The 17,283-nt window shown below is 45.6% G+C and overlaps 1 protein-coding gene across 8 annotated transcripts in view; it reads right to left on the bottom strand.

The window, feature by feature from the left end:
* TXLNA (taxilin alpha) overlaps nucleotides 1-17,283 on the bottom strand; it is a 165,011-nt gene that overhangs the window by 134,733 nt on the left and 12,995 nt on the right. For all 8 annotated transcript variants that reach the window (XM_069223339.1, XM_069223341.1, XM_069223335.1 and 5 more), the window contains 2 exons: nucleotides 11,290-11,601; nucleotides 10,491-10,582 (listed from right to left, as the gene is read on the bottom strand). In XM_069223339.1, coding sequence (XP_069079440.1) covers nucleotides 10,491-10,582; nucleotides 11,290-11,601 — 404 coding nt within the window. The remainder of the gene's footprint in view (nucleotides 1-10,490; nucleotides 10,583-11,289; nucleotides 11,602-17,283) is intronic.

Below are 17,283 nucleotides of genomic sequence, written 5' to 3'. Positions count from 1 at the left end.
GGATGAAAGTGCAGCACAGAGTGCATGGGAGAAAGGCACATCAGGCAAATTGCTGCAACACTTGCACTCTAATGGAATGTCTAAGCGAAAAACAAAATTAGTTCCCTAAAAGTTAGCAAGTAAAGACCGTATGACCCATGGTAGAGAAAGACGACACAGACAATCCACTGAATAAAAAGCAAGATAATGACACTAACAACAGAACCAACCAATAGTAAGCAATGGACGGGTTTTAAGTTGACTAAATTCTTAGTAAGTCGCAACTTGGTCTTTTACAACCAGAAAGTTGTCTATTAAGCTATATCTAAAAATATCATGCAAGCTACCGACACCTGGGTATTTTAGGGGTCAAACACGCAGCAAACAAACGTCAATAAAAAAATTAAAATAAAATAAATAAAAATCAGACAGATCACATAACTGAATCAACCTTTCCAAAAATGAAGTGAAAAAGAGTAAAATCTTATTTTGAGGTTATATCAAACATCAATTATTAAGTGCAGTATTCACACCAGGCCTTCTAAGGGCCGAAAGCAGGCCACAACTCCAAACAGAATATAGTCACCTGTTCACAGCCTTGCAGAACTTGAGGTTCCTTTTCAAATCTGAATTATTTTGCCAAGGACTTTGCAAGTTTCACTGCCCATCCCTCAACTCTGTTGTTGCTTGCTGTTGCATGACTCCTTCCAACTTCCATCCCTCTAGATGTTGCTGCTTTCGCTCGCTTTGTTGCCTGCCCCCATTAAGCCCCACTCCATGTTGTTGCTTTTCCCCTCCCATCTTGCTCCGTCCTGTTGCTTGCATTCTCCTGCCCCATCCCTCATTGCTGTTTTCCCGCCACGCACCCAGTTCCTCGTTGCTGCTTGCCTTCCTCCCGCTTTGTTGCCTGCCCAGCTCCTGCCCTCTCCCGCGTTGTTGCCTGCCCAGCTAGCGCCCTCTCCTGCGTAGTCTGCCCAGCTCCCGCCCTCTCCTGCAGTCTTGCTTGCCCACCTCCCTCCCTCTCCTGCAGTGTTGCCTGCCCACCTCCCGCTCCACTGGTGTGGTTTGCCTGCCCACAATCCCTCTCTCCCTCGGTGTTGCCTGAATAAAAAAAAAAATAATAATAATAATAAAAAAAATCTCTCTCAAGCTCTCTCTCTACTCAACAATACCTAAAACAATGAATTATTAATTTCCCCTCAATTACCCTTACATGTCAGGCAGGCAACACTAGTATAAATAACTGAGACAACATACCTTTGCTAACTGACCATTTATACAGTGGTAATAACACAAACATGCATTCTGAAACTCATGTACAATATTTAAGATTACTTAAGCAAAAACTGAACTGGCGTCTGTAATTTTATGTATAACTTGCACAGTAGAATAATTACCGTTCTCTCAACTTGTTTGAATTACACAAGTAAGCACACTAAATATGCCGAAGGATAACACACACTGAAAGATTATCTTTTTAAATAATCCACACAAGTGCAAACCCCAAACAATTACCTAGCGAACAAGGTTTCAATTTCTAATTTTGGATGAATCCCCTGGCTTGGGGTAAGTGGGATGCATTAGGAAACTTGCCCATCACACAAGATTGAAGGATGCTTCCTCCTATTTGATTATGTTTTCCCTGGATATCTAGTAAAGTGCAGAAATACGGTTTTCTCATGAGAGTACATTATTCGCATACAACATAAAGAAAGAATACATGTCTTACAGGTCTTATAACCCAAACATGCTACAAGTTTAAAAGTGTGGTATTTTCCCTAAGCAGCAGAGGGGTCACATTTGATCTTTACGCATCTTGCAGTGTAGAAACAGAAGTGATAACACAGTTTTATAGCCTGCTCAATGTGTATATGTAAAAGGTGTTAGCTGCAAGATCTTAAGGCAACACTGGGCAGGGAAATAGAAGGACCTGACACAGATCGAGGAGTCCCCTAGTGGTTTGGAGGTTATGGCCTGTGCTGACCGAGCGAACATACGGGCACTTACTGAAGCCTTAGAACTTCATGCTCAACTCTTCAAGCAGTTGTGTTGCGTAGATTTTCCCACGTTATCAGGCGAAGATGCACTCCGAAGGGAATAAATATGGCTAGTAACATGACTACAGCATTGCACCACCCCAATTACACCAATCACAAGGGCTAGAAACCGAGAAGGTCTGGTCGGAGTACATCAAGTGGGAATACATGACGCGTTCTCCACACATTGTATGACCACCCCTCAAGTAAACCAACTGGAGGCTACAGGCTGTGGCAACAGGGATTCTCCCTACAAATGATCCCCTGGAAAGAAACAATATGAATGCTGCTCTTACCCTGCAGGAGCTGCAGGGAGCTATTCACGGGCGGCAACATGTAAGACCCCAGCTCTCAACGGATTTCCTATAGAAATTTACAAGACATACATGGCCCAACTCGCTCCCAAATGACTGGGAGAGAAATGAGGTTGGAAGGAAATGCCTTCCTTAGCATGGTTACCCCCTAACTTTTTGCCTTTTGTTGATGCCAGTTATGAAGTGTGCTGGGACCCTGCTAACCAGGCCCCAGCACCAGTGTTCTTTCCCTAAAATGTAACTTCGTTCCCACAATTGGCACAGCCCTGGCACACAGATAAGTCCCTTGTAAATGGTACCCCTGGTACCAAGGGCCCTGTGGCCAGGGAAGGTCTCTAAGGGCTGTAGCAAGTATTATGCCACCCTGGGGACCCCTCACTCAGCACATGCACACTGCCTCACAGCTTGTGTGTGCTGGTGGAGAGAAAATGACAAAGTCGACATGGCACTCCCCTCAGAGTGCCATGCCCCCAACCCACTGCCTGTGGCATAGGTAAGTCACCCCTCTAGCAGGCATTACAGACCCTAAGGCAGAGTGCACTATACCACAGGTGAGGGCATATGTGCATGAGCACCATCGCCTACAGTGTCCAAGCCAACCCTTAGACATTGTAAGTGTAGGGTAGCCATAAAGAGTATATGGTCTGGAAGTTTGTCCTTACGAACTCCACAGTCCCATAATGGCTACACTGAAATCTGGGAAGTCTGATATCAAACTTCTCAGCACAATAAATGCACACTGATGTCAGTGTGTAATTTATTGTAAAATACACCCAGAGGGCTTCTTAGAGATACCCCCTAAATACAAGTCCAACTCCTAGTGCTAGGCTGACCAGTTTCAGCCAGCCTGACACAACCAGACAAGTTTCTGGCCACATGGGGCGAGTGCCTTTGTCACTCTGTGGCCAGGAACAAAGCCTGCACTGGGTGGAGGTGCTTCTCACCTCCCCCTGCAGGAACTGTAACACCTGGTGGTGAGCCTCAATGGCTCCTTCCTGTTGTTACAGCACCCAAGGACATCTCAGTGGAGATGCCCGCCCCTCCGGACACAGCCCCCACTTTTGGTGGCAAGTCTGGAGGAGATAATGAGAAAAACGAGGGGGTCACCTACCAGTCAGGACAGCCCCTAAGGTGCCCTGAGCTGAGGTGACCCCGGCCTTTAGAAATCCTCCATCTTGAGTTTGGAGGATTCCCCCAATAGGAATAGGGATGTGCCCCCTCCCCTCAGGGAGGGGGCACAGAGAGGGTGTAGCCACCCTCAAGGAATGTAGCAATAGGCTACTGCCGCCCTGACCTAAACACGCCCCTAAATGTAGTATTTAGGGGCGACCCTGAATCCAGGAAATCAGATTCCTGTAACTTGAAGAAATAAGAAGGACTGCTGACCTGAAAGCCCCGCAGAGATGACGGAACAGTCAACTGACTTGGCCCCAGCCCTACCCGCCGGTCTCTAGACTCAAAGAACCTGCACAGCGACGCATCTAGCGGAACCATCGACCTCGGAGGACTCCGAGGACTGCCCTGCACCTAAAGGACCAAGAAACTCCTGAGAACAGCGGCACTGTTCAGAAACTGCAACAACTTTAAAAAGACTCTCACTTCCCGCCACAAGTGTGAATCTTCACACTCTTCACCAGACATCCCCAGCTCGAGTTCAGGACAACAAACACCGCAGAGAGAACTCCCAGGCGACTCCAACGATGTGGACACCCGGAGTCAACCCCCCGCACCCCAAAGCGACGCCTGCAGAAAGGATCCAGAGGCTCCCCTTGACCGTGACTGCCTGGTAACAAAGGAACCCAACTCCTGGACCAAGCACTGCACCTGCAACCCCCAGGACCGAGAGGAACCACCTACCAGTGCAGAAGTGGCCAGCAGGCGGCCCTCATCCTAGCCCAATCGGTGGCTGGCCCAAGAAGCTGCCCTGTCTGCATCACCTAAGTGACACCTGGGACCCTTCATTGCTTTCTATAGTAAACCCGCCACCTACTTTGCCTACAGCACCCAGCCACCCCTGTGCCGCAGAGGGTGTGTTTTGTGGGCTTGTGCTCTACAGCCACCTGTCACCTGCCCCCCCCACCCCGGTCTGCTCCGCGAGGACACGGGTACTTACCGGTAAGCAGACTAGGACCAGAGCACCCCTGTTCTTCATAGGCGCCTATGTGTTTTGGGCCTCTGCGCCTGACCAGCCCTGTGTTGCTGGTGCTGTGGCTATGGGGTTGCCTTGTACCCCCAACGGTGGACTGCCTATGCCCAGGAGACTGACTGTGTAAGTGCTTTACTTACCTGAGAAACCTAACCAAACTTATCTCCCCCAGGAACTGTTGATTTTTGCACTAAGTGTCCACTTTTAAAATAGCTTATGGCCTTACCTGTGTGAAGTACCTTGCATTTTATGTACTTACCTCAAATCTTGAATCTTGTGGTTCTAAACTAAATTAGGAAAATATATTTTTCTATATGAAACCCATTGGTCTGGAGTTAAGTCTCTGAGTGTGTGTCCCTCATCTATTGCCTGTGTGTACAACAAATGCTTAACACTACCATCTGATAAGCCTACTGCTCAACCACACTACCACAAAATAGAGCATTAGTATTATCTAATTTTGTCACCATCAGCCTCTATGGGGAACCCTTGGACTCTGTGCACACTATCTCTCACTTTGAGATATTATATACAGAGTCAACTTCCTACAGAGGTGTTTCAGATTGTCCATGAAGATGGGTGCCTCTCATCTATGATGACAGAGTCACTTTTTATCTCTTTACCAAAGCCAGGAAAGGACCCGTTGGAGCTTGCCTCATATCGCCCCCTATCCATGCTGGGACCTGATTTTATGGTGCTGACCAAGATCATAGCCTGCTGTTTATATGAGCGTCTACCACATCTGGTGTACCCAGACCAGAATGGGTTTGTGCCTCAACACTCCATAACCATTAATATCCGTCATTTACATCACATGTTGAAACTATCCCGGGTCTACTGGCTTTATGCAGCCTGCTTGGTAATGGATCTGGAAAAGGCTTTCGACACAGTGAATTGGGAATATTTATTCTCAACCCTGACTGCATTTGACATTACAGGACAATTACTGGGCCTCATAAGCCTTCTTTACACCGGGGCTGCCACCAGAGTAAAAATTGGCAAATAAATTTGACATTCCTTTTTAATGAGTAGAAGGGCAAGACAAGGATGCGTTCTGTCGCCTCTCCTTTTTGCCTTGACTATGGAGCCCCTAGATCAGCGACTAAGGCAACAGGGTCAAGATTCGGGTATCCCGCTTCATGGTTTCTTGCATCGCCTTGCTAAACGCAGAGGACGTCTTAATGTACATAATGGGACATATGGGAGGGTATCACCGGCATACAGACAGTGTTGTGTGAATTCAGAGATTCAGGTTTGGCAGTGAATTGGGCTAAAACCTATTTCCCCTTCACCCTGACTGCCCACAACAGCTCTAAATAGTCAAAGGCTGCCCAGTCTGCTGGGAAGCTTGTTCATTCCGTTACCTAGGGATACACATGTATCATGAGACACAAGGTGACATTGATGGCAATCTTTCAGAGGCCAATTCCTGACCGTACAAGGTCACGTTGCATTACCTAAAATGGTAAAGTGCCAAGACTCATTTTTTTTCCATAACCTTCTGGTTCATATCCCTAAATCTACCTTTCGGATGTTGATTGCAGACATAAGCAGTTTACCTGGAATAAGGAGATGAGACGTGTGGAGCTCCGCAAACCACAATTGACCAGGGAATGGGCGTCCCTGACTTTGAGTTGTATTACCTTGTGGCCCAGATACAGTAGCCCACTCGTTGGCTGGCGGGTCGTCTAATGGAGGAGCTGGGTCTTCCGGATGACTCTCCCGCCCGGAATCTGGTGCATCGCGCACCTTCCACACAGGGTGAACAATTTGTTCTAGATCTTTTTCTTCTAGAGAGTATGACTTATGCCGCGCACTCGCAGATATTCCCAAGATCCTAATAAGCTCCTTGGAACCCTTTGTGAGCATGCCAGGTAGGGTGGGGATGGAAACCTGTGAGGCAGCAGAAGAGCACACTTTAAGTCACTTGTTCAATGATGGCGCTCTTGTACACGACAAGCAGCTTAAAGAGCGAAGTGATCTCCCGGCGGGACACTTTCTGGCATATGGTCTCATGGCAATACTGTAATGACACTAGGGTATTGCAGACACTGAAGCTTTCCCACATCCATTAATACACACTCTATACATTATGGGATGTGGACCTAAGCTTGTCACATGGCTTACAGTGCATTGGCCTACACCACGCAAGACACATTGGAAGCGACCAGGTATTGTTGGGAGGCAGACGTGGACAGGGTGTTCACTTAGAACGGGAGAAAACGTTACAATACCCTAGGAAAGTATCATTGAACGCAAAGTTTCAATCCATCCAAAATAATTTACTTCACAGGACCCACCAAACACCCACCGGATCTGCATTGGATGTTTGGTTCCTCCTCGAAGTGTCCCAGATGTCCCCAACAGTTAACAGACCACATTTACGTTCTGGACTTGTCCGGCAGTAGCATACCTATGGGAGGTGGTTTTGGAATCCTTGAGAGTAGCGACAGGCCGTTCAGACCATGGGACGATAGGCCTATTCAAATTACCTCAACAGCGAAAAGAGAGTACCCAGTTCATTGATTTGGCACCGTCTATTGTCGACTTATTGCCATACATTGGCAGGAAGAGGTTCTACGGGCGCTATGACACTGGTTTAGGGCAAGGCTCAAATGGGGTAAAGAAGAAGTGGCGTCACTCAGGCGCAAAGAAATTCACAGCATGCGTAAATACCTGGTTGCAGCTGACTGGGAAATGCTACAGTCTGATTTACATGCATACAGCGAATGTCTAGTTGCCTAGAGTTCCACTACCCATTAGTTGTTGTGCGCATTATCGGATCTACCATGCTGGAGGCTGTGCTCCCATTCACACTGAACTCTTATCTCTTATGCCGATATGTGCCACTGTAGGAAGTTGGCTCTGTATGCACTATTTCAAAGTAAGGAATAGTATGCACAGAGTCCAAGGGTTCCCCTTAGAGGTAAGATAGTGGCAAAAAGAGATAATACTAATGCTCTATTTTGTGGTAGTGTGGTCGAGCAGTAGGCTTATCCAAGGAGTAGTGTTAAGCATTTGTTGTACATACACACAGGCAATAAATGAGGAACACACACTCAGAGACAAATCCAGCCAATAGGTTTTGTTATAGAAAAATATATTTTCTTAGTTTATTTTAAGAACCACAGGTTCAAATTCTACATGTAATATCTCATTTGAAAGGTATTGCAGGTAAGTACTTTAGGAACTTTGAATAATTACAGTAGCATATATACTTTTCACATAAAACACAAATAGCTGTTTTAAAAGTGGACACAGTGCAATTTTCACAGTTCCTGGGGGAGGTAAGTTATTGTTAGTTTTAGCAGGTAAGTAAATCACTTACAAGTCTCAGGTTTGGGTCCAAGGTAGCCCACCGTTGGGGGTTCAGAGCAACCCCAAAGTTACCACACCAGCAGCTCAGGGCCGGTCAGGTGCAGAGGTCAAAGAGGTGCCCAAAACACATAGGCTTCAATGGAGAGAAGGGGGTGCCCCGGTTCCGGTCTGCCAGCAGGTAAGTACCCGCGTCTTCGGAGGGCAGACCAGGGGGGTTTTGTAGGGCTCCGGGGGGGGGACACAAGTCAGCACAAAAAGTACACCCTCAGCAGCGCGGGGCGGCCGGGTGCAGTGTGTAAACAAGCGTCGGGTTCTCTGTAGGTTTCAATGGGAGACCAAGGGGTCTCTTCAGCGGTGCAGGCAGGTAAGGGGGGGGGGCTCCTCGGGGTAGCCACCACCTGGGCAAGGGAGAGGGCCTCCTGGGGGTCACTCCTGCAGAGAAGTTCCGTTCCTTCAGGTGCTGGGGGCTGCGGGTGCAGGGTCTTTTCCAGCCGTCGGGACTTTAGGTTCAGGCAGTCGCGGTTAGGGGGAGCCTCGGGATTCCCTCTGCAGGTGTCGCTGTGGGGGCTCAGGGGGGACAACTTTGGTTACTCACGGTCTCAGAGTCGCCGGAGGGTCCTCCCTGAGGTGTTGGTTCTCCACCAGTCGAGTCGGGGTCGCCGGGTGCAGTGTTGCAAGTCTCCGCTTCTTGCGGGGATTTGCAGGGGTCTTTAAATCTGCTCCTCTGTAACAAAGTTGCAGTTCTTTTGGAGCAGTGCCGCTGTCCTCGGGAGTTTCTAGTCTTTCTTGAAGCAGGGCAGTCCTCTGAGGATTCAGAGGTCACTGGTCCTTGGGAAAGCGTCGCTGGAGCAGGTTTCTTTGGAAGGCAGGAGACAGGCCAGTAGGTCTGGGGCCAAAGCAGTTGGTGTCTTCTTTTCTTCCTCTGCAGGGGTCTTTCAGCTCAGCAGTCCTCTTCTTCTTGTAAGTTGCAGGAATCTAAATCTTTAGGTTCAGGGGAGCCCTTAAATACTAAATTTAAGGGCGTGTTTAGGTCTGGGGGGTTAGTAGCCAATGGCTACTAGCCCTGAGGGTGGGTACACCCTCTTTGTGCCTCCTCCCAGAGGGAGGGGGTCACATCCCTAATCCTATTGGGGAATCCTCCATCTGCAAGATGGAGGATTACTAAAAGTTAGAGTCACTTCAGTTCAGGACACCTTAGGGGCTGTCCTGACTGGCCAGTGACGACTCCTTGTTATTCTCATTATTTCCTACGGCCTTGCCGCCAAAAGTGGGGGCCGTGACCGGAGGGGGCGGGCAACTCCACTAGCTGGAGTGTCCTGCGGTGCTGGCACAAAGGGGTGAGCATTTGAGGCTCACCGCCAGGTGTTACAGCTCCTGCCTGGGGGAGGTGTTAGCATCTCCACCCAGTGCAGGCTTTGTTACTGGCCTCAGAGTGACAAAGGCACTCTCCCCATGGGGCCAGCAACATGTCTCGGTTGTGGCAGGCTGCTGGAACCAATCAGCCTACACAGATAGTCGGTTAAGGTTTCAGGGGGCACCTCTAAGGTGCCCTCTGGGGTGTATTTCACAATAAAATGTACACTGGCATCAGTGTGCATTTATTGTGCTGAGAAGTTTGATACCAAACTTCCCAGTTTTCAGTGTAGCCATTATGGTGCTGTGGAGTCCGTGTTTGACAGACTCCCAGACCATATACTCTTATGGCTACCCTGCACTTATGTTTGGCTTAGACACTGTAGGGGCACAGTGCTCATGCACTGGTGCCCTCACCTATGGTATAGTGCACCCTGCCTTAGGGCTGTAAGGCCTACTAGAGGGGTGACTTTTCTATACTGCATAGGCAGTGTGAGGTTGGCATGGCACCCTGAGGGGAGTACCATGTCGACTTACTCGTTTTGTTCTCACCAGCACACACAAGCTGGCAAGCAGTGTGTCTGTGCTGAGTGAGGGGTCCCCAGGGTGGCATAAGATATGCTGCAGCCCTTAGAGACCTTCCCTGGCATCAGGGCCCTTGGTACCAGGGGTACCAGTTACAAGGGACTTACCTGGATGCCAGGGTGTGCCAATTGTGGAATCAAAAGTACAGGTTAGGGAAAGAACACTGGTGCTGGGGCCTGGTTAGCAGGCCTCAGCACACTTTCAATTCAAAACATAGCATCAGCAAAGGCAAAAAGTCAGGGGGTAACCATGCCAAGGAGGCATTTCCTTACAGCCACTCTACTATTGTCAATGTATGCAAATTTGTTATACCAACACTGTTTTATCTCCAAATACCATTCTACATGTATTGTAGAACCTAGTGAAACCTGTATTGGTCTTCTATAAAGATTCCCTGGGTATAAACTGATCTGCCATGACAAGGATGAACAGCAAAAAAATAATAATAATTAAAAAAAAAAAAAAAAAAAAAAAAAGTTCACATTCTTAGTGACTGAGCACGGTCACCACATTTAACTGTAATAAGCGGTTTCGGGGGTATTTTATTTTTCACGTGTTACACTCCCAATTGCACTAATTAATCCCAAACCTCTACCGCTATTATACTTATGTCACACTTGACGTCACTGATGTGATGGAAGCACTAAAAGTATATAACTGACATAAGGGTAGTTGCGTGTGTTGCTTTAGGTGAAAATATTAATAAAAATTTGAATTAAAAAAATCCACCACACACACACAATAGGCAGGGAAGCTTACCAGTTCAGCATATTTCTTGCACAGCGCAGCAAGTTTCTCCTCAGAAGTGCTCAGTGTGTTGAGTGTCTGCATTAACAATGTGATCTCCTTTCCTGGAAAAACAGAAGTAAATAAATAAATAAAAAGCACAGCAGACCACAAAAGCACAGAGCAAATGTGTAATATAAGAATAGACTTAAGGTCTGCTGAAGGGCATACCTAAGAACACACACCACAAACAGAAATTTAGGCATGGATAAAACCTGCAGGAATGCCTAAACTCTTAAAAGGAGAATTATAATGGAATAAATGAACAGGATCAGGAAGGCACCCAGAGTGAACACACTGAAAACATGAACTACTTCACACTGAACGTAGTGTATGCCACAAGTGACTGTACCAATCCCCAATCCACTGGTGCAGGGCACCAGCACTTTTTTTTTTTTTTAGGGCTGGCACTTATTGTTCTGCATCAGGCATTTACTGCATGCAAAAGGCACATATGAGGAAGACTAAGGAAGAGAAAAATGAAAAGCGCCACAAAGGGAGAAAGCAGAAAGCTGCAAAAGTGAGCTGAAGAGGCGGGGAGTGGCTGTAAATGGATTAAAGAGGCCTGAGATGGCTTTAGGTTTACGCTGCCTCACTATTCTGTGCTCACACATTTAATTGCAGTAGCCGTGTGTTTCAGAGGACCACTTTGGGCACCAGCACATTTTTATTAACAAATGAAGCACTGGAGCAGACACTAAAAACAAAGAAAAGATCCTTTCATATTACGGCTCCAGAGCTCCGAGTGCCAGAGAATTCTCTGAAGACGTACCAAGACCTCTGGCTTTCTTCTTCTCCTGGGTGCGTTTCTGATCACGGTCTGCAAACTCATCATTCACCCGAATCTCTTCAGTCTCAATCTTTATCGCCTCCTTCTCGCCATTGATCTCCGGGATGCCTGGCTCTCCATTTCTCACAGGTTCTGCGAGACCCTTTTCTACCTCGTCAGGCTCTGGAGGGGCTTCCTGGCCATCATCAATGCAATATGTGTTTAATATATCTTCTAGCTGCCTGCTGAGCTCTTCAGAAACATCACAAGGAAGGGGCTGGATGTCACAAGGTCTCTCCTCTGATGATTGCGGTACTGTATAAGGGAATAAAGGAAGACCTTATATCTCATTCACACATGTCCTGCTCTCCTCTTCTATAAACACAAGTCGTCATGCCTAGCCAAACAGTGAGAAGAACGCCGCTTTGACCTGTAGCTGTGCCACCTCCCTCAAGGTAGGTCATTAGCAAATATATATATTATATATTTATGTAAAAAAAACTTTTAAGAATTGGACCACTAATTAGGTCTGGTGTTAAGCAAGACCTTTGGTTATTAGTATAATTCTATTTTTCTCTCTACCCATCTATCGGTTGGCTTTACTGTGAGCAACAGCATTCTGCTCTTCCTCAAGGAGCATATTGGCACACAAAGTAGTATTGTTCAGTGCCAGGAACTACTGTGGCAAGGTTTGCTTTTTTGACACCATTTTTTTTTTTTGTGCTTTTTGACAAGGTTTGTTTCAGTGGTGAGGGCCTGGCAGCTCCCACAACAATAAAGTTTTACAAAATCCATGTCAAAACAAGACACAAGTTGACAAATCCAAAAGATTGTCCACCAATGTCTGACCGGTTGGCTTTGCTAATGCTTGTTTATTGTCATGTTTCCCATAATCTTGTTGAAACTGGTTACACTGATTTTCCATTATCAATATTTTTGGGGGAAATAGTAGACTACATCAACAAATTTTACTAAATGATGCTACCAAGAAATAATACCTACAATTTCACAGTGATGTACCAAAACATTTTTCTACTAGCATTTTTTTCCTGAACATGTTATTTTGAAGGCAAAGAATCATCAACCTTGCTTACAGGCTACTGCAAACATCTGAATCTAACCAGAGCATTCTGGCAGCATTAAACGTAAACTCATATTGTTCAACTTTTTAAAAGTGTGTACAAATTTTTTTAATGGAACCACTATCAGTAGTGCAGTGTGAGCTTACAACATTTATTTACAGCATTCACCCTAATAATACAGGCTGTGCGTTCATGAACCAAAAATAAAAAAGTTAAAACAGCATTAACATGTGGACACAAACATTACCTCAGCTGCAGACAGTTCCCGTCCTTGTAAACTGGCAGCCTAAGAGTTTGTGCTGCGGGGGATTTAGGCCTACTTGTCCCAAGCACAACATAAACATTAAAAACGGGTTGTCCTTGACCCCTAACAGTATGTCCTGGCGACTAGCTATAGGAATTCCTCACCCCAGAGCCCAGGTCCCTGAAGTAACAAACTAGCCGTCCCTCAGGTTTAAGTAATGTCACTGAAATTGCCACCTGAATGGTCAATCATTTATTATTGTTCTGTCACAACAAACTCAAAAAAGAAAAAGTCTTAAGTTTGGTGAACCAAGTGCTGCAAATGGGCCACAAGACATGGTGTAATTAGTTTACAAAGCACTCTAATAAACACATATTAAACAAGTCATGACACGTTCCATAATAACGGCAGATTCCAAAAGGTACAACTTCATTTGTCCCTCTTCACTACTCGATTAATGGTAGCTTGAATGACAAAACCAGTAAGTATGGATCAAATACTTACCAACTGTACAGCACTCTTGGTTAATTACCAAACTAGACAATGCCTTAAATATAACACGTCATGTACCCCTAAATTTCAGTAGCAAATGAAGCTAGTGGGGAGGCTACATATACACACAGTGCATTTTATCAAGGTACAGACATTAAGTAATATGCTGTGCAGTCTATATTACAGCCCCACGTTGTGGAAAAACCTAGCTTCCCCTTGATATTTTACATCGTGTTTCCGACATATCCAAATATGAAATACATCCATGGTGAATATCATAAATAGTCAAATAATCAAGGATAGCCCTTACTGAAGACATTGCTGTGTATACAGAGCTTTAAAGCGATAGGCATACAGTGACAACATTTACATGCCAAATAATAAAGAGGCTGTCGGGTTTAGCAGTGGAACACAGTAAATCCAATATATGCAATTTAGTTCATTATGTAGTAATCCTAAATCTAGTTGTCACTTTACATGCTTCTCCTTAGAGAGCTGTATTATGGAAAAAATAAGTTGTCTGGTGTTTATAAAGAAGCTAAGTATGGCCAATTAAGAAAACAGCTAGAGAAAGGCCCCAGTCTGACTTTCAGTTCCAGTCAGATAGTCTCAAATTAGAACTGGCAGCGTTTCAGCTTTACAACCTTTCTCGAATGCCATACAACATGGAAGAATCAACATGCTCACAATTAGTATATGGAAAAGGCTACCAGCCTCAGCAAGCTTCTTAGAAGATATGTCTCCAAAACCAAACATGCTTGGTGACTTAGATACCTACAGTTTGTAGCTGTTCCAAATTTGCTTCTGCCCAGAGGACAACAGTTCCTGGACTTCCTGGTCCATAAAGATAAGAATTTAGGGCCAGATGTAAGAAAGAATAGTGAATCAGTAATTAATAGCAAACTCGTTAGGGACCACTAAAATGGGCTTTTTTCCCCAATGTGCAAAAGCCCATTCTTCAAAAATGTCCAGCCCAGGCGTGGGTCCCTTGCTCACTGTGCCACTGGAATCAAGCTAGCCTGGTTGAAGAAGGGTAATACCCTGAAACTGGTCCCAGGATGCTTGTTTCCGGTCCAGGGAGGACCTGGCCTGGCTGTTCTGGCTGGACTGTTCCCATGAGGAACAGGGTCAAGACTGATTTGCATGTGGCTGGGTCCAAACTGGGGTGGCATGGTGAGCAAAAGAACGATGGATTAAACCCAGATCTGTGACTGGGGGTGAGTGTTTGAATTGTCAGCACTCCGTCCATCATCCTTTTGTGTTGCTCAAGTTGCCCCAAGTGAGAAGGGTATGCCCAGATGTGAGTCCCTTGCTCACTGTGCCACTGGAATCAAGCTAGCCTGGCTGAAGAAGGGTAATACTCTGAAACCGGTCCCAGGATGTTTGTTTCCCCCTGGACCTGGCCTGGTAGTTCGGGCTGGACTGTTCCCATGAGGAACAGGGTCAAGACTGATTTGCTTATGGCTGGATCCAAACTGGGGTGGCATGGTGAGCAAAAGAACGATGGATTAAACCCAGATCTGTGACTGGGGGTGAGTGTTTGCATTGTCAGCACTCCGCCCATCATCCTTTTGTGCTGCTTAAGTGGGTATACTTGCCAGGTAGAGTTGGCAGTTTAAAACTGCACACAGAGGCACTGCAGTGGCAGGTCTGGAGGCATGTTTACAGGGCTACTCATGTGAGTGGCACAATCAGTGCTGCATGCCCACTAGTAGCATTTGATTTACAGGCCCTTGGCACCTCTGGTGCACTTTATTAGGGACTTACCAGTAAATCAAATATGCCAATCATGGATAAACCAATCAACCGTACAATGTACCTAGGGAGCACTTGCACTTTACCACTGAATAGCAGTGTTAAAGTGTGCAGAGACAATACCCCAGCAAAAACAGACCTGAAAAAAAATAGGGGGAAGAAGGCAAAAAGTTTGGGGATAACCCTGCAAAAAACGGCCATTTCCAACACAACTGATGATCACAAAAAATAAGCTATAATGTCAGAAATTCATATCACTAAAAACCGTACATTATGACAAACTTTTTTTGTTTTAAAAATGTTGCTTACACACTGTAAATGTTAATAATATAAACAATAGTACAAGGAAAACAAAAAACGTATTCAGTGTTTACTTTTTCCTTGACTGACACTGGCCGTTTCAGTAGATGCTCAGCCAGCAGCTCCTGACCCATACCCACCTGCACTACAATTATGACCAAAGCAGTGAGTACATGGCAAAACAACTGATAAACTACTAGTGCTTGAAGCCTCCTTTATCTCCTCATCCCCAGTTCGAACCCACTCTTTGCCTTGTCTGCAAGTTTTCTAAGGATTCAGTGGCCTGCAAAAGGCCAAAGGCAACATCCCCACTAAAATGCCCAGTCATAACTTGTACGGTCATAGTGCACCTAGAAAATGATGCAGTGGCTTGGGGCAACGCAGTTCACTGACCTTCCAACCCCATCTAGGTGATATAAACTGGCGCTTTCATTCTAAATCACATCACAGATTAGAGACCACCTATGTTATGAGGTCCAGTTATATGCTGAATCACACCACACAGATTACAGACAACCTCTGTTATAAGGTCCAGTTTGCCACCCAGTGATTTTTGGCCCTCTTCAATAACCATCATTTTTGGTAGCCAAATTGAATGGTTTGTTCAATGCCATCTAATGATTTACAAACTCCTTTCACGGTTTTAGGATTAACATAGAAGCCTCAATGCCACCAAAAACCAAAGCACTTGGTAGACTAGCATCGGAAGGAACAATTGCAGAACATGCCCTAATTTGAGCATGATGCCCCTGGATAATCAATCTATAAACATGCCTGTGCCTCGCAGCTGGTTTTTGGACATTTCTGGAGTAGCATGCTCCTCGGGTTCTTCAGCAGACCACGAGCGAGAAAGAAATATTCTGACAGAATCTTACCTTCCTTCTCTCTCTTGCCCACCCTGTGATGGTAGATTTGTCTGTTGAAATATGGACTCAATTTTTGATTTATATTTAGGCCTAATTAGTAAATCATTTAAAATAAAATCTTTAAAAAAATGATAGTGGTATCAAATGTTTATGTATTCCTCTATGCATTTAAGATCATATCAGTAGCACTACAAGTCCCATTATGCGCTATAAAATCAAATGAACTGAATGGTGGACTCAACTCTTCAAACAGAGTGGGTGGCAGATGAACAGAGAGTCCACTGCCTATCTTATGTGCCACACTTAATTGCCTCGCCACTTTTTCTTTGATCCTCGATCGAAGATCAGGTCATCTCTTTCTTTTTTTTTCTTCTATGGCACGCTGCATGACTCTTATAGAAAACTTCGCACAACTGCTGAGCCGTATTTTTAGGTTGAAAAGCGGCAATTGCCTGCAGCTATGCTCAATCTGTTGTAATCTATTCTTTGTTTTTTTAACCACACCCATCACTTTCATTCAATTCGTTCCCAGGCCTGCCTTTCAAAAATCCCTTGCTGTCATTGGTGTAGGAGGCTTGCCCTCTATGTAGTGTACAAAACCAGACACACTGTGTAGAGTGTCAGGGCAACCACACATTGATTTAGAGAGGTAAAAACTAGACCACCTACTGCTATAATTGTTATGGTAGCTTGGTCAAGCAGTTAGGCTAATCTTGGATAAGCGTAAAGCATTTGTTGTACTCCCAGTATCAATAAAGCAGACCACACACTCTAAAGAATACCTCAAGACCAATTTACAAAAATGATTCAGATTTTTATAAAAAACTTTTAAGACCAAGATCATCAAAATCGGGCAAGTACTTTTTAAGTTATGAATGGGGAAAGTTTAGAAAGTGTCTCAGTTCTGTGCGTAATTACGCATCATAGGAATCAATGTAGAAATACCTTAAAAATGCTTATAAATCAGGCAATTTGTTTCCCATTGTCTCCTTTTGCAGATAGGTAGAGGTCGTTGGTGGGCCCTGTGGACCAGTTGGAGAAGTCCGGGCGGCTCCAGGTTTCGGTGGGACCAGCTGCAGAAAGTCAGATCTGGTGAAAGGCCACTGCAGGGAACCACTTGGAAAAGCAGTGCACAGGTGGTCTTCAAGTTGAGTCCGGCGGGTCCCTTGGAGTGTTGAGGTCGCAAGGGGTGGGGGACGCTTAGAACACAGCTGGATCTTCGGTGCAGGGCACAAGGAAGCCAGGTGTAGAGTGAATT

This window comes from Pleurodeles waltl, chromosome 3_1 (assembly GCF_031143425.1).
Source record: "Pleurodeles waltl isolate 20211129_DDA chromosome 3_1, aPleWal1.hap1.20221129, whole genome shotgun sequence".
In the NCBI taxonomy this organism is placed as follows: Eukaryota; Metazoa; Chordata; class Amphibia; order Caudata; family Salamandridae; genus Pleurodeles; species Pleurodeles waltl.
The sequence above is the reverse complement of the archived record's forward strand: the minus strand, read 5'-3'. Positions and strand labels throughout refer to the sequence as shown.